This window comes from Chelon labrosus, assembly GCF_963514085.1.
Source record: "Chelon labrosus genome assembly, chromosome: 1".
NCBI lineage: Eukaryota > Metazoa > Chordata > Actinopteri > Mugiliformes > Mugilidae > Chelon > Chelon labrosus.
Window position 1 is genome coordinate 19,589,551 of NC_140337.1, and position 18,535 is coordinate 19,608,085.

An 18,535-nucleotide genomic window follows, 5' to 3' on the forward strand; every position below is an offset into this window, starting at 1 on the left:
CAGAAATGATCTGCTACAAGTACGCAGCTGGAAACCAAGCCACCGAGAACAGGACTGTTTTGAGAGATCAAATGGAGGCCTTGCTCCAAATAATTCTTTCTATTCAACTTTGTTTTTTTGCAAACTTTTTTTATTGTAGGCAACCATTATTTGAGGATACTGCACGACTCATCATGTGTGCTACACAGCTCCACAAAAAATGTTGGTCCTCAGGTGCTTTGAGGGGCATGCAACAAAATTGCTGTTTTCATTGTGTCAACCTCATTGTGGTTCACATTGGTGTTAAAACTTTAAGTGCTGATGACATTTTGTGTCCAAACAAGCCACAATGAAGGGGTATTTGCTTTAGCATGAAAGGCAAATCATGTTTCTCAAAGTGAGGATCATGAACCAATCAGACCTTTGTAGCGGAATGTAGGACAAGTCGGTGTTAGTGAATCTGCGCAGTCCGCTGCTGCTTCAGTTACTTCAAACGTCAGCTCAGAGGAAGGAGACGAGAAGCAGACAAGATGATGGTGTTCATTTTAAATATCTTCCTCCTCTGGTTGTTATGTAAGTAACAGATATCTACTTGTGGCATCTTTTCATCAGAGTCCTCACTGATTATATTCTGTCTGTTTATTTCAGGTGAGGCACAGTTGAGTGAAATCTCTCAGCCTGAGTCGCTGCAAACGCTGAAGCTTGGAGACTCGGCTACGATTAACTGCTACATAAAAAGTAAAATGCCAAAAAGAGTGTGGTACAAACTGACTACAGAGAGGAAACTACAGCTCGTTGCAACTTTTAATTCTAAATATAATCATACTACCTTTTCTGATAAGCGTTATTCAGTAAAGTCTGACGGGGTCAACAGGCACCTGAGCATATCTGGAACATCATGGGACGATGTTGGAACGTACTTCTGTGGAGTATTGGCCTTGGATGACATTGAGTTTGGATCAGGAACCTTTCTGATGCTGAAAGGTATTTATTATCTGTAGATGATCATTACATCCTCGTAGCCGCATGTTGTATTGTGTAATAATGCTAATGAGTGCAATATATTTGGTTTATTTTTCAAGGGGCAAATATGGTCAGTGATTCTGTCGTCCAGCTGCCTCAGTCTCAGTCAGTTCAGACAGGAGAATCTCTGACCCTCACATGTTCAGTTGACACTGGTCAGTGCACAGCAGACCATATTAGTGTCATGTGGCTGAAAAACTCTCATCATTCTGCTCCTAAAATGATTTACTCCTCTGAAAGTAAGAGCAGTGCCTGCCACAAGACTAAGAGTGGAGAAACCACCTGTATGTACAACCTTCTCATGAGGAACATCAGCTCTGATGATGCTGGAGTTTACTACTGTGTCGTGACTTCATGTGGACAAGTATTGTTTGGAAACGGGACCAAGCTCATCTTTGAGTGTAAGTAGATTTTTAGTAGACGATATGATGATTAGTTATGAAGCTTCCTCATTGTACGCAACATGATTCAATGATGAAATTGAGTCTAACTGCTGTATATACTGTATATATACTATGTCTCCTAATTTTGCAGATGACACAGTCTTTACAGACATTGTCCACGTTCATGTTTTGGTGCCCACGATCCTCCTGGGAGCTTATCTGGTTTTCTTAGCGTGCATGATGAGTAAGAGACACTGCTGCGTTGTTATCTATACATTTCATTCACTGAACATAGCATTAATTACAAGGATTGTTGTTGTCTTTCAGAATCTTGTGACGGATTTTCAGCTCACTCCACAATCTATGCAAAGGTATGCGTTAAGCATTCCTTTGTATCATATATACAACATAATATGCCATCAACAGTATTGTGACCGTGTTGTATTGTTTCCCAGGTACAAGACAATGAACATTTGAAGATCAAGAGATCAAAAGGACTGAGAGACGACACCTGGACTGAATGTGTGTACTCCGCTGTGAAGCAGTACTAATGAATGCCTCGTCTTTGCATTTTTAAAGCGGTGTGGCTTTGTGCAAGCATGCTTAGGCTTTTCTTTTGATAACATTATGTCATTTCTATATGATCCATGTAAAGCTTTACCCTGTAATAAACTCATTAAACAAGATATTCCAAAGACAAAACATGAAGTGCAGTTATTTCCACTATCGCTGTGAAAAGAGGTAGCATTAGACTTTCCTCAGAGGTGCTGTTAGCTACTTTTTTGAGCATGTAAAGATAAAGAAACTGCAATCACATTCATAAATGTACAACCTGTTTAACCATGAAAAAGATCATTTTCTTCAAACCTGTGCAGCACATCTGTAAACTCATCAAGTATCTGTCGACTGTGCCGCAAATCTTTTTCAGGCAGTTGGCATTGTCAGATTTGAGTCATGGCATACTTGGGCCACGCACTTTTTGTTGTTGTGTGGGTGATTCTTCAAGCAACTCATTTAATAAATGAGAAGAAGAGCTTTTTATGTCCTATTTAAAACAAAGGTAATACGGTTAGTTCAAGTTCCATTATGTTGTGTTACTGGTATAATTGAAATCTTCTCTAATAAAACAATCTAATGTCGAACTAACTACCTCACTAGCATTGGTACTGACTACTAAGAACATAAGCTGAGTGTTCTGGCAGTGACGTCAACTGTGGGACCTGAATGTGTATAGCTGCACCCACTAACCACAAAAGTTTTTTGCATCTGAAGTAGGTACAATGTCAACTGACAGAGGAGGACAGTTCCAGTTATAAATACAGGAATAAAGCTAAGACGGGATTGGTTTTGAACAATGTGCTGTGTAAAAGTAAGAAAACGTTTCCGCTGTTTACACTACACCGTGGTTTCCTGATTAGGTGTCACAGGTAGCATCACATTATACTCTGAGAGGTCAGCAGGAAGTGAATTTTGCTTTTAGAGTAAAAGAATGTAGATGTGATCTGGGTTAGGCCACAAAGCCGGAACCTGAAATGAGATTGCATCATCAAGTGTTGTATAACACCAGGGCCCCACAACGCCCTGGCGGGGGCACCAACAATCACAGGCAGCAACTTTGGGCATTGTCTGCTCTGATATGAGCAAGTGTTATGTATATTTGTAATATACTTAAGAAAATCCGCAAACGCTCAGGCTTCACTAGAACAAACTGGTGTCTTGTGTCAAATGTCAAGATGAGATGTGGTGGTGTAATAGAGGGAAAGAATAGGAAAGTTTTCCTTCCTCAGTTTGGACCCCTTAACACCAGTCAATCCTGAGCTGATTGCCACAACTGTTGTATTTCTGCTGACCGTGTGTATTTCTTTATGGCCGCAGCCACTTCCAGTATAAAAAGGCAGCAGGTCATACAGCAAAATCTGACTCAAGATGGTTTCATGAAGATGAACATAAGTTAATTGGACTTTAGTCAATTGTTCTTGGACTGGGATTTTTGAGGCATTAATGTGAAGTGGAGACATCTGCAGAAATGATCTGCTACAAGTACGCAGCTGGAAACCATTCTCCAGTGCCTTTAACACAATACAACCATCGCTGCTCAAGGGGAAACTAGAGGGAGCAGGGGTAGACAGCCAGCTGACTGCATGGACGATCGACTACCTCACCAACAGACCTCAGCATGTGAGGCTTCATGGCTGTGTGTCTGATGAGGTGCTCTGCAGCACAGGAGCTCCACAAGGAACAGTACTCTCTCCATTCCTCTTCTCCATCTACACCTCAGACTTCCGCTACAACACAGACAGCTGCCACATCCAGAAGTTCTCGGACGATACAGCCATCGTTGGACGGGTAACAGACGGGAATGACCTGGAATACAGGAAGGTGGTCGAGGACTTTGTTGACTGGTGTGAACGCAGTCACCTTCACATCAACGCCACCAACACAAAGGAGATGGTGATTAACTTCCAAAGGAGGGCAGCACACACAGCGCCGGTGAACATCCAGGGTTTGGATATCGACATCGTGGATGGCTATAAATACCTGGGTGTTCACCTGAACAATAAACTGGACTGGTCAGACAACACCAATGTCCTATACAAGAAGGGACAAAGTCGCCTCCACCTGCTGAGGAGACTGAGGTCCTTTGGTGTGTGTAGGACGCTGCTCAGGACCTTTTACGACACTGTGGTTGCATCGGCAACCTTCTACGCTGTGGTCTGCTGGTGTGGTGGAGTCACAGAGAGGGACAAGAACAGACTGGACGAACTGATCAAGAGGGCCAGCTCCATCCTGGGCTGTCCTCTGGATTCAGTGGAGCAGGTGGGGGAGAGGAGGATGTTGGCTAAACTGTCCAACATCAGGAACAACCCCTCTCACCCCCTGTATGAGACAGTAGGGACTTTAGGAAGCTCTTTCAGCCAAAGACTGCTGCACACACAGTGCAAGAAGGAACGCTTCCGGAGGTCTTTTGTCCCCTCAGAAGTCAGACTCTTTAACATCAGCATTTCCTAACTCTTCTGCTGCTGAGCTGCTTTTCAGGACTTATGCACAGTGTACAATATATATAACCATCATCTCACACCTTCTATTTGCAATACATGGTAATTTAACTCCTATTGGAGTTTGTTGTTGTTTTTATTCATGATATTCATGAATGTCAACATATATATTTATCCTCCTTTAACACTTTAACTCCTCAATCCAATTGGTTGTTTCAACTCAGACTAGACACTGTGGATCTCTCTGATGCAATATGTAAATATTTTTTGTGTATAACATATTTGTCTACTGTATTCTATTTTTATTCTATTCTATTTTATTTTTTTGTATCTTAGGGTGTTACAGTGGCAGGAAACAACAGTGTTGTTTCCTGCCGCTGTAACGCCCTAATTTCCCCAAGGGGATGAATAAAGTCTTATCTTATCTTATCTTACCATGCCACCGAGAACTGGGTCTGTTTTGAGAGATCAAATGGAGGCCTTGTTTAAAATAATTCTTTCTATTCAACTTTGTTTTTTTGCAAACTTTTTTTTATTGTAGGCCACCATTATTTGAGGATACTGCACGACTCATCACATTTGTGCTACACAGCTCCACAACAAAATGTAGGTCCACGGGTGCTTTGACGGGCATGCAACAAAATTGCTGTTTTCATTGTGTCAACCTCATTGTGGTTCACATTGGTGTTAACCTTCATTATCATAGTGCTGATGACATTTTGTGTCCAAACAAGTCACGATGAAGGGGTTTTTGCTTCAACATGAAAAGCAAATCATGTTTCTCAAAGTGAGGATCATGAACCAATCAGACCTTTGTAGCGGAATGTAGGACAAGTTGGTGTTAGTGAATCTGCGCAGTCTGCTGCTGCTGCTTCAGTTGCTTCAAACGTCAGCTCAGAGGAAGGAGACGAGAAGCGGACAAGATGATGGTGTTCATTTTAAATATCTTCCTCCTCTGGTTGTTATGTAAGTAACAGATATCTACTTGTAGCATTTTTTCATCAGAGTCCTCACTGATTATATTCTGTCTGTTTATTTCAGGTGAGGCACAGTTGAGTGAAATCTCTCAGCCTGAGTCGCTGCAAACACTGAAGCTTGGAGATTCGGCTACAATTAAATGCTACATAAACAGTATAAAGACAAAAAGATTTTGGTACAAACTGACTACAGAGAGGAAACTACAGCTCGTTGCAACTTTTAATTCTAAATATAATCATACTACCTTTGCTGATAAGCATTATTCAGTAAAGTCTAACGGGGTCAACAGTCATCTGAGCATATCTAGAACATCATGGGACGATGTTGGAACGTATTTCTGTGGAGTATTGGCCTTGGATGACATTGAGTTTGGATCAGGAACCTTTCTGATGCTGAAAGGTATTTATTATCTGTAGTTGATCATTACATTCTCATAGTTGCATGTTGTTTTGTGTTATAATGTGGGTATTTATTAGGGGTAAGGTATTTATTCTCTATAGTTTATTATTAAATCATCATAGTTGCATCTCATTTCTGTTTAATAATAATGACCATAATGCTAATGAGTGCAATCAATTTGGTTTCTTTTTCAAGGTGCGAAGACGGTCAGTGACTCTGTCAACCAGCTCCCTCAGTCTCAGTCAATCCATTCTGGAGACTCTCTGACCCTCAGTTGCTCAGTTCATACTGAATGCACAGCAGAACACACGAGTGTCATGTGGCTGAAAAACTCTGATCATTCTGCTCCTGAAATGATTTACTCCTCTGGAAATAAGAGCAGTGACTGCCAGAAAACTGAGAGTGGAGAAACCACTTGTGTGTACAACCTTCTCATGAGGAACATCAGATCTGATGATGCTGGAGTTTACTACTGTGTGGTGACTTCATGTGGACAAGTACTGTTTGGAAACGGCACCAAGCTCGTCTTTGAGTGTAAGCAATTTTTAGTAGATGATTTATTGTTATGAAAGCTCCTTTATTGTACGCAATGTGATTCAAGAGTGAAAAAAATGGACAGTAAATGTAGTGTTTTAATCCACGAGGCTTTCAGTTTAAGGAAGTTTGAATTAACATAATGCAAGTGATGCGGTATGTACACATGTTCAAGCACTTTGTTTTAGCCACGCACTTGTGGAGCTTAATCTATTTAACCCATTGCCTAATCATTGGCATCAAATAATGCTGGGGAAAAAACACCATTTAAACAAACCTAAAGACTAATCAACTACTCTTTTAGTCAGAAATTAATTATAATTTTTATTCTTAATTATTAAGTTTAGTTAATAATATGTTAATGCAAAACACTAAATATTCTCTGGTTCCAGCATCTTCAATTTCATAGTTTTGCTTTCTACATTGTCTGTGTGTGAAAACAATAAAATCAAGGAAAGCTTAACAAGACTAGAAAAAAAAAAATGTTGAGATATTGTAAAATTAAAGTAAAGGACATTAAGCATCTAAGTGTGTCAAAGTTGGCATTTGAATTTAGTGTTAGTACCTTGTGATGGCACTCAAATTTCCAGCCTCAGGTATTATATGGCGGCTGCAGTATATATTGTACATGAACCAGCCATATTTGAAAGTCTGGATGGATATGTAAATGTGTTTGGCCAAGACTCTGGATTGGTCAATTTAGCTGTTACGTGAAATACATGGATGTTTTCTAAACGGTCGATACTAAGCTGCAGGTGTTAACACATAAATCTAAGTACTCTGCATATTTTCTTACATTTACAGCAAACACTGACATTGGACTGAGTTCAATCACTATTGCACTGATGCTGTCAAACGTCATTCTTGGGACTGTGACATTCATTCTTGCATGGATACTTTGTAGGACTCAAAGGAAAGATTCTTTGGGTAAGTAAAACCAAATGTAATATCAAATACATAATCTGTTACTTTCTGCAGTAATTGACTAGTTTTCTTTTCGTGTCCCTTTAGAAGCAGCTGAAGCAGTCGATGGATCCGCTGAAGGCAGCCAGGTTTGTCACTGTGCATTGTAGTACTTTATATAAAGTTCCTGTTTGCTTCAGATACCATGATTCTTTGTCCAACAGTCACAACAAGTTCATACTTTTATTATCTTTTAATTTTTATTTCCATTTGTCTCAGACGAGTGGGGAGCTTACCTATGCAGCTGTGAGTTTGTCCTCCAGAAACAATCAGAGACAATCTACAGTGAAGCACAGAGGAGACTGTGTAATATATTCTAACATCAGACACTGTCAACAGGACAGAGACATTTCATCTTGGGTATGTGGACAAACCAGGGAGAATGAAGACTGAGTGACTGAGTGTTTCCCTTTTAGGTGGCATATAGTCATATATAAAATACATATTCAGTCGTTGGTGCTTAGCATTTTCTTATAATGAAATCTCTGTTCAGCAAACCTAGCTGACAGTCCTATGTCCTATTCACAAACCAACTAACTTGTAATAAAATAAATATTTAGTGATGTTTAAGAACATTTAGGGCCCGTCCACACGGAAACGCAAAAACGCCGAAACGCATAAGTTTTTCATCGTTTTGGCCGATCGTCCACACGTATCCTGTAAACGCATTGCCCTAAAACACACTTTTCTGAAAACGGGACCCAGGGTGGAGAAATTCGCAAACGCAGCTCTTGCGTTTTCATGTGTACGGCGAAAACGGGGAAAACGATGACGTCATCGCCACACTCCCGAGCAGCCTTCCACCTCCCGCGAGACGTCTCGTAACATCAACAACAATGGCGGACTACATGCTAGTTTTCATGCTGGAGAAGATATTGAGCCTATTAGGGTTACTAGGGCAAAATATCATGCTCCTGTGCCACCACGCTGAGCAAAAAAGGCGATTTGTAAACAGCGCTCAAGATTTGTGCGCATGCTCCGCCTCTTCCTCTCCGTTTTTGGTGAATTTCTGAAACTGAAACAGCGCCACCTATAGGCCTGGAATATGAAGTAGCGTTTTCGGTCGTGCTGAAACGGATCCGTGTGGACGCGGATATTTCTTGAAACGATGATCGAAAACGGAGAGGGAAAAGATCGTTTTCGTACGTGTGGACGAGGCCTTAGACGAAATTCTGTGACTGTTCCAACATGTGAACTGAGCAAAATGTATTACAATATAACTAATGGAATTCACTGCCAAATCTTTATTTGTGTAAAATGCTTCAGTTCACCTACATCCTTGACTGGTTCATTGGCCAACAAGTATGTCATTTTGTAAGAAGACTATGATCACATGCCAATCCATCACTGGTTGCCCCTGTCAGGTCAATTGTTGTCCGGTGTCCAGGATGAAATGTGTCAGTCGCATGAGTACTGCATTGAATATGCTGCTGGTTGTAATGCTAAAAGTCAGAAATCTGTGAAAAGCAAAATAAAACAAATGGTGCCTTCACACTGTCAGTGGACCGACTCACATTCATTCTCTATGGAAGCATATGAGGTGATATGCAGACACTACAAACTCAAGCCACAAGTCACTTGAGCGATGGGCAAGGCACACAACTAACCAATCAAAACTGCAATGACACAGTCAAAAAAGACAAAAATTCCCACTGACCAAGCACTTTTATAACATTAACAAAGAAAATGCAGCTTGGCAGAGGGTGGCAGCTGTAGCGGAATAAACCGACTGTAAGAACTGACCAACTTTACACAAATGTGATGCCACACATAGGATTCCGGAAGGGCTTTGAAGATAAATGTGATTAGGATTCTAACTATTGCTCATAATTCCACCTTAATCCCGACAAATTAAAGAACAGGCAAATTATTATCTTAATTATTGATTTCCTTGATATAATTTAACCAAGTGGGTTATACATGAGGTCAGTGCCTGTACAAAATATATCTACAGATACCAAAACAGTTTTTGGTACCAGGCTTTCAATAATACACAGGGCAGCAGAGAGAGCGAGCGAGTGGCTATGGGTACGTAGGAAGCATGCTAGCTGGGGAGCTAGCTAAACAGAAGGGTGGCTGCGTGACTTTAGTGTGTTTGCAAATCATTATAAATGTGGTCGTTTGGTTCGTGTTTCAGTCCGCATCAACGGGGCGAATCACGGGTGATTGGTTTGTTTGTTTTGTGTTTCAGCCCGCATCAATGGGGCGAATCACGGTAGATTTGTTTGTCTGTTTCATGTTTCAGCCCGCATCAACGGGGCGAACCGCGGTAGATTTGTTTGTTTCGTGGTTTAGTCCGCATCAACAGGGCGAACCACGGTAGATTTGTTTGTGTTGTGATTCATAAAAGGACTAGGCTAATTATCGAAATATTAGTCTAATATTAATGGTGAGAAATGGTGAGAAAAATGGGCTTTGCAGTGGCAGTGTGGAGGGGGGTGACTCCAGGACGCTGGAATTCACTGTTAAGCCTTCTTGAGGTGTCATGGGCCTAACTTAACGAAACATCGTTGAAGGGAGGTGCCCACTTGAAAACCCCAATGACATGCTGCATACTGCTGTTGTTTAGGCCAGGTTCCTGATGCCTTCATGTTACTTGGTAGCTATGGTTAGCTGCTGAGCGGGCCATAGAAGCCAACAGCGTTAGGTTAGCATATGTTTCACAATGTTTGAATTATCCTCTGCTGCTCTGTGGGCCTACAAGCCAGCAACATTTACTTAGTTTATTTGGATTGAAGGTTAAGCTAGCCAGCAGCAATCCTGTGTATTAATGAATTGAGCGGGCTGGTCTGTTGACGTACGGTCCAGCGCTCAATGAGGCGTCTATGTATATATGTCTATGGTTAGCCGAGCTCTGACGTGTGCATCAGTATAATCAGTGTACCAGGAAATCTGGCACCGACAAAAGTTCCGTGATGTTTGGAACGCAAACTGCGAGAGACAAGAGCCAATTAATAAGGTCATTCGCCATCAAGTGGTCAGGGGTGTGAATTTCAATTTGTCAAAATGACGGCTGACCTTCAGATTTTTTCGTCACATTTAAAAAACAAAACGGTCAATGACGGAAAATATTCGGTTAACGCGACCCCTGATTAGTATATATATACGGTATATATATATACCTTAATTGCCAAGACTGCTCAAAACAATTTGGTTATCTTAACACTTTGATTTCCTTTCTACGTTTAACACAGCAGCTTCTCACGAACAAAGAAACAGTTGTAGTGGCCTCTAAGGTAACACCCACTCCACATCTTAGAGAGTTGTGTATTTTTCTGAAGTGTTGGTTCAATGATCTACTTTTGAGTTTTGACACTGTATTCTGCACTTTCTGTCTTTTTTCTATGTTTCCATATGTCTGGTATACCAAATGATATGAGGCCAATAAAACACATCAGGCTAAATTTGGACTGTCAAAAATACAGTATTGGTGAAATAAATGTGACTGCAAACATTTTTTTGCTTCACATGACTGAACCCGTTTGAATTTCTAGGCAGCCAATCAAGTGAGGCTAGATACATTTGAAACCAATGAGGTACCTGTCAGACCAGAAAAGCTTTCGCACCAGCTGGTCCTCCAATGAATCTGTTAAAATTGCCCTCGCTGACACATTTGCAGATCTGCTGTGTAGAAGATGGAGCTACAAACAGAGAAGATGCTCATGTGCCTTCTATACATTTCCCTGCTCTGGACTGGGTGTAAGTAACACAAAAAAGCCACCTGTTAGATTGCTCTCTTCTTTTTAATGTGGGGTATGTTTTGCGTAAATATAAATTCGTATTAAGTTTTAATTAGGCTACTTCTTTTCTGTTTCTTTCAGGTGAGCAGTCTGGTGACATCTCCCAGCCTGCTACATTCCAAGCAGTGAAAATTGGAGACACAGCTACTATCACTTGTCATATTGAAGACTATTTTTCTGCAAGAGTAATAGTGTGGTACAAACTGACCACTGGCAGGAGTCTACAGCTAGTCTCAGTCAGTCCAGTCTGGAGAATCTCTGACCCTCAGATGTTCAGTTCACACTGGTCAGTGCACAGCAGACCACACGAGTGTCATGTGGCTGAAAAACTCTGATCATTCTGCTCCTAAAATGATTTACTCCTCTGGAAGTAAGAGCAGCGCCAGTCAGAAGACTAAGAGTGAAGAAACCACTTGTGTGTACAACCTTCTCATGAGGAACATCAGCTCTGATGATGCTGGAGTTTACTACTGTGTGGTGACTTCATGTGGACAAGTACTGTTTGGAAACGGGACCAAACTTGTCTTTGAGTGTAAGTAGATTTTTAGTAGATGGTATGATGATTAGTTATGAAGCTCCCTCATTGTAAGCAACATGATTCAAGGATAAAATTGAGTCTAACTGCTGTATACAGTATACTGTATATATACTATGTCTCCTAATTTTGCAGATGACACAGTCTTTCCAGACGTTGTCCATGTTCATGTTTTGGTGCCCACGATCCTCCTGGGAGCTTATCTGGTTTTCTTAGCGTGCATGATGAGTAAGAGACACTGCTGCGTTGTGATCTATACATTTCATTCACTGAACATAGCATTAATTACAAGGATTGTTGTTGTCTTTCAGAATCTTGTAACGGATTTTCAGCTCACTCCACAATCTATGCAAAGGTATCTGTTAAGCATTGCTTTGTATCATATATACAACATAATATGTCATCAACAGTATTGTGACCGTGTTGTATTGTTTCCCAGGTACAAGACAATGAACATTTGAAGATCAAGAGATCAAAAGGACTGAGAAACGACATCTGGACTGAATGTGTGTACTCCGCTGTGAAGCAGTACTAATGAATGCTTCGTCTTTGCATGTTTAAAGCGGTGTGGCTTTGTGCAAGCATGCTTAGGCTTTTCTTTTGATAACATTATGTCATCTCTATGTGATCCATGTAAAGCTTTACCCTGCAATAAACTCATTAAACAAGATATTCCAAAGACAAAACATGAAGTGCAGTTATTTCCACTATCGTTGTGAAAAAAGGCAGCATTAGACTTTCCTCAGAGATGATGTTAGCTACTCTACCAATGTCCTGATAGCAAATTTGAAAATTTTGAGCATGAAAATATAAAGAAGCCGCAATCACATTCATAAACGTACAACCTGTTTAACGATAAAAAAGATAATTTTCTTCAAATCTGTGCAGTACATCTGTAAAATCATCAAGTATACGTCGACTGTGCCGCAAATCTTTTTCAGGCAGTTGGCATTGTCAGATTTGAGTCATGGCATACTTAGGCCACTCACTTATTTTCATTGTATGGGTGATTCTTCAAGCAACTGATTTTATAAATGAGAAGAAGAGCTTTTAATGACCTATTTAAAACAAAGGTAATACGGTTAGTTCAAGTTCCCTTATGTTGTGTTACTGGTATAATTGAAATCTTCTCTAATAAAAGAATCTGATGTCGAACTAACTACCTCACTAGCATTGGTACTGACTACTAAGAACATACGATGAGTGTTCTGGCAGTGACGTCAACTGCGGGACCTGAATGTGTATAGCTGCACCCACTAACCACAAAGGTTTTTTGCATCTGTAGTAGGTACAATGTCAACTGACAGTAGAGGACGGTTCAAGTTATAAATACAGGAATAAGAGGGGATCGGTTTTGAACAATGTGCTGTGTAAAAGTGAGAAAACATTTCCGCTGTTTACACTGCACCGTGGTTTCCTGATAAGGTGTCGCAGGTAGCATCACATTATATTCTGAGAGGTCAGCAGGAAGTGACTTTTGCTTTTAGAGTAAAAGAATGTAGAGGTGATCTGGGTTAGGCCACAAAGCTGAAAACTGAAATGGGATTGCAGCATCAAGTGATATACTTAAGAAAGCCTGTAAGAACGTTTTCCTTCCTCAGTTTGGACCCCTTAACACCAGTCAATCCTGATCTGATTGCCACAACTATTGTTTTTCTGCTGACCATGTGCATCTCTTTATGGCCGCAGCCACTTCCAGTATAAAAAGGCAGCAGGTCATACAGCAAAATCTGACTCAAGATGGTTTTATGAAGATGAATATAAGTTAATTGGACTTTAGTCAATAGTTGTTAGACTGAGACTTTTGAAGCATTAACGTGCAGCGGACACATCTGCAAAAATGATATGCTGCACATACACAGCTGGAAACCATGCCACCGAGAACTGGGCCTGTTTTGGTGTTTTGTGATCAAATGGAGGCCTTCTTCAAAATAATTATTTCTATTCAACTCGTTTTTTTGCAAACTGTTTTAATGTAGGCCACCATTATTTCAGGATCCTGCACGACCCATCACATGTGTGCTACACAGCTCCACAATAAAATGTAGGTCCTCGGGTGCTTTGAGGGGCATGCAACAAAATTGCTGTTTTCATTGTGTCAACCTCATTGTGGTTCACGTTGGTGTTGACCTTCATTATCAAAGTGCTGATATCATTTTGTGTCCAAACAAGCCACGATGAAGGGGTTTTTGCTTCAGCGTGAAAAGCAAATCATGTTTCTCAAAGTGAGGATCATGAACCAATCAGACCTTTGTAGCGGAATGTAGGACAAGTTGGTGTTAGTGAATCTGTGCAGTCTGCTGCTGCTTCAGTTGCTTCAAACGTCAGCTCAGAAGTAGGAGACAAGAAGCGGACAAGATGATGGTGTTCATTTTAAATAACTTCCTCCTCTGGTTGTTATGTAAGTAACAGATATCTACTTGTCGCATCTTTTCATCAGAGTCCTCACTGATTATATTCTGTCTGTTTATTTCAGGTGAGGCACAGTTGAGTGAAATCTCTCAGCCTGAGTCACTGCAAACGCTGAAGCTTGGAGACTCGGCTACGATTAAATGCTACATAAAAAGTCAAATGCCAAAAAGAGTGTGGTACAAACTGACTATAGAGAGGAAACTACAGCTCGTTGCAAGTTTTAATTCTAAATATAATTACCCTACCTTTGCTGATGAGCGTTATTCAGTCAAGTCTGACGGGGTCAACAGTCATCTGAGCATATCTAAAACATCATGGGACGATGTTGGAACGTACTTCTGTGGAGTATTGGACTTGGATGACATTAAGTTTGGATCAGGAACCTTTCTGATGCTGAAAGGTATTTATTATCTGTAGTTAATCATTACATTCTCGTAGTTGCATGTTGTTTTGTGTAATAATGCAGGGATTTAGGGGTATGGTATTTATTCTCTATAGTTCATTATTAAATCATCATAGTTGCATCTCATTTCTGTTTAATAATAATGCTCATAATGCTAATGAGTGGAATCAATTTGGTTTCTTTTTCAAGGTGCGAAGACGGTCAGTGACTCTGTCAACCAGCTCCCTCAGTCTCAGTCAATCCATTCTGGAGACTCTCTTACCCTCAATTGCTCAGTTCATACTCAGTGCACAGCAGAAGACACTAGTGTCATGTGGCTGAAATACTCTGATCATTCTGCTCCTGAAATGATTTACTCCTCTGGAAATAAGAGCAGCGCCTGCCAGAAAACTGAGAGTGGAGAAACCACTTGTGTGTACAACCTTCTCATGAGGAACATCAGCTCTGATGACGCTGGAGCTTATTACTGTGTGGTGACTTCATGTGGAGAAGTACTGTTTGGAAACAGCACCAAGCTCGTCTTTGAGTGTAAGCAATTTTTAGTAGATGATTTGTTGTTATGAAAGCGCCTTTATTGTACACAGTGTGATATGGAAAAAAACTGAAGTGCAGTGTTTTAATCCACAAGGCTATCAGTTTAAGGTTTGGAATAACATAATGTGACTGATGCAGTATGCACACATGTTGAAGCACTTGTGGAGCTTAATCTATTTAACCCTGAACACTTTAAAACTGAAATAAAGGAAGTTAAGCATCTCAGTGTGTCAAAGTTGGCATTTGGTTTTAGTGTTAGTACCTTGTGATGGCACTCAAATTCCCGGCCTCAGGTATTATGTGGCGGCTGCAGTATATATTGTATTTGAACCAACAGTATTTGTAAGGCTGGATGGATATATAAATGTGTTTTTGCTGCATAACTGGTCAAATTAGGTTTCATGTAAAATACATGGATGTTTTCCTAATGGTCGATACTAAGCTTCAGGTTTTAATACATGAATCTAGTACTCTTTTTTCTTAAATTTACAGCAAACACTGACACTGGACTGAGTTCAATCACTGTTGCACTGATGCTGTCAAACGTCATTCTTGGGATTGTGACATTCATTCTGGCATGGATACTTTGTAGGACTCAAAGGAAAGATTCTTTGGGTAAGTAAAACTAAATGTAATATCAAATACATAATCTGTTACTTTCTGCAGTAATTGACACTAGTTATTTTTTTGTGTCTCTTTAGAAGCAGCTGAAGCAGCCGATGGATCCGCTGAAGGCAGGCAGGTTTGTCATTGTGCATTGTAGTACTTTATATAAAGTTCCTGTTTGCTTCCGATACCATGATTCTTTGTCCAACTGTCACAACAAGTTCATAATTTTATTAACTTTTCGTTTTTATTTCCATTTGTCTCAGACGAGTGGGGAGATTACCTATGCAGCTGTGAGTTCGTCCTCCAGAAACAATCAGAGACAATCTACAGTGAAGCACAGAGGAGACAGTGTAATATATTCTAACGTCAGACTCTGTCAAGAGGACAGAGACATTTCATCTTGGGAATCTCGACAAACCAGGGAGAATGACGACTGAGTGACTGAGTATTTCCCCTTCAGGTGGCATATAGTCATATATAAAATACATATTCAGTTGTTGGTGCATTTTCTTATAATAAAATCTCTGTTCAGCAAATGCGCCAAACCTAACTGACAGTCCTATGTCCTATTCACAAACCATCTAACTTGTAATAAAAGAAATATTTAGTAATGTTTAAGAACATTTGGACTAAATTCTGAAACTGTTCCAACATGTGAACTGTGCTTTTGTAATACAGACATAGCATGCTAATTGAGCAAAATGTGTTATAGGATAAGTGTGTATTATATTATAAATACTGGAATTCACCTACATCCTTGACTGGTTCATTGACCAACAAGTATGTAATTCTTTAAGAAGACTATGATCACATGCCAACCCATCACTGGGTGCCCCTGTCAGGTCAATTGTTGTCTGGTGTCCAGGATGAAATGTGTCAGTCACATGAGTACTGCATTGAATATGCTGCTGGTTGTAATGCTAAAAGTCAGAAATTTGTGAAAAGCAAAATAAAACAAATGGTGCCTTCACACCATGAGTGGACTGACTCACAGTCATGTGAGTGATTCAAACTATTGCTCAAAACTCAGGCAAAGAGGTGGAATGAGAGTGGACCTGAGGTAGGAACATGTCTTCACAGCTAGCTACAGCAAGACAGAAAATATTTTCCACTAAAGTAAATGTTATATGTTCAAGACACCAATTTAATATAAATAAGGTTGAAGATAAAGCAAATGTCTGGACAGGCAAGCAGTGACTAATAGGTTGATCTCTACCCTAACCCTAACTAAAAAACTTAAAAAAAGGTGGCGTTAAAGTCGCCACACTAGTTTGAGATACCTCAGAGCATGTTGCTACTACCCTACTATCTGGTGAACAACATTTGTGGTTCAAGCTTCTATCAAAACCACCGTTCTTGTTGTTACTCTAATTTACCAATGTCACTGTGAGCAGTTTCCTAAGTGACCACATCTTTAATTCAATTCAATTCAATTCAACTTATATAGCGTCAATAATAATAATACAAATTGGCTCAAGACGCTTTATAAAATCCAGTCTGAAACCAGGCCTGATACCACCAGAGCAACCATGAAAGCAACGGTGGCAAGCAAAAAGTCCCATTTAATAGGAAGAAATCTTGAGCAGAACCCAGCTCATATGGAGGGACCCATCTGCATGAGGCCAGCCGGGTAGAGGCAGAAAAGAGGAGAGAGCAGGAGGAGGAACAAGATAAACCTGCTTTAGTAGCGGGAACTTCACAGCCGGGACTGTGGTATATCAAACGTAAATAAAGCTCTTAGAAATGCAAAGACATTGTAATGACATAAAGATTAACCAAAACTGCATGACACACAATGTTGAGTAGAAAAATGTACACTTGGACTTTGAGTAAACTGAAACTGTAATGCAGGAGCTTAGTTTACTTACTATAGGCAAAAGCAAACATTCACCCATTTGCACAAGAAGGTGGAAACTTCACAAAGACATGAAACCTACAACACAAAGTAAACAACATCAAACAGTTCAACTGTGAAGTAAAAACAGTGCTTCACCAAGCAAAATGAATGTAATGTAATGTACCACACTAAATAAAGACCTAAGAACAAACGTCCCCTCTGATCTTTGTTTGTCTCCAGAATATCTAGCAGAGGGTGCAACATTTAAAATAGTCAGCCCTCAGCATTTGACTTTTGTTTTGAGTCCTGTGGTGAATAAGGTGAGAACTACAGTCGACAGGTTTCCGCTGGTGGAAACTTCAGTCCTATAGCTCGAACACAGGAAATCTGACCTGTGGCTTCCAGGCCACAGCGTATGGCACGTCAGAAGCCATTTTACAAATGCAGATGTGTGAAATGACATGTTCCACACGTGCCATCTCTCAAATGGAGACAATAGGTGGCGGACACAAATGTGAAATACAAGCCCCCAAAAAGAAACGTCTTAAAATAGTACTTGCATTCATCTCTAATCTCATTTCTGCCCCAATAAGGGATATATTTTGAAAAACAACAGCTTTTTTTTTTTTTTTTTTTTTTTTTAATAATCTCCACATCTATAGGGCTTAGCTTCATAATGTGTTCTTCTGGGAACGACTTGTTGGTTCGCTAATGATTTCTTCAGACTCAGCCAAAAATGTGTTCCTTACAGCAAAAATGACATATTTTAATATGGCAGCAGAGGATGTTATGGATAAGGACATTTTGTGATTTTTGCAGCGGAAAGCACAGGATGCAGTCCAAGAGAGAGAGTCTGAGGCAGCAGCTGCATTAGCCTTGCAAGATGGTGCGATTGACAGAGACCATGCGGAAACGCACTATTTGCATGGTTTCTAGTTACCCAGAGGTAGTGTTAATCAATCTGTGTCGTTTCTTTCACTGTGCTAGACAAATAGTGAGGGAATCTTATTTTAGATTGAGCTGGACACATGCGCTAGACAGGATGCCTCCCTGCAAAGCATCTTGGTATACGTAGGCAGAGCAATGACGACGTTGCAAGGATGATAATTAATAAAAAATCAGCTTTCTTCGTCAATATAGTATGCAGGAACTTCAGTTGACTACAGTGACCATCAACACTACCCAGAGAGTGTTACAGTTTCCATTCAAT

General features: G+C 40.3%; 2 protein-coding genes across 2 annotated transcripts; both read left to right on the plus strand.

Annotated features, from left to right (window-relative positions):
• Positions 1-509: 509 nt before the first annotated feature.
• Positions 510-2,011, plus strand: LOC311493868 (uncharacterized protein; the record flags this gene model as incomplete). The annotated part of the gene is made up of 6 exons (XM_084552659.1): positions 510-552; positions 628-963; positions 1,062-1,403; positions 1,537-1,629; positions 1,713-1,756; positions 1,841-2,011. 6 exons carry the CDS (start codon positions 510-512, stop codon positions 1,934-1,936), a joined length of 954 nt encoding a protein of 317 aa, XP_084408785.1. The 3' UTR covers positions 1,937-2,011.
• An 11,365-nt stretch (positions 2,012-13,376) lies between these two features.
• Positions 13,377-15,925, plus strand: LOC311491789 (uncharacterized protein; the record flags this gene model as incomplete). The annotated part of the gene is made up of 6 exons (XM_084549817.1): positions 13,377-13,931; positions 14,007-14,342; positions 14,535-14,873; positions 15,372-15,494; positions 15,593-15,621; positions 15,752-15,925. Exons 1-6 carry the CDS (start codon positions 13,889-13,891, stop codon positions 15,923-15,925), a joined length of 1,044 nt encoding a protein of 347 aa, XP_084405943.1. The 5' UTR covers positions 13,377-13,888.
• Between the last annotated feature and the right edge of the window lie 2,610 nt (positions 15,926-18,535).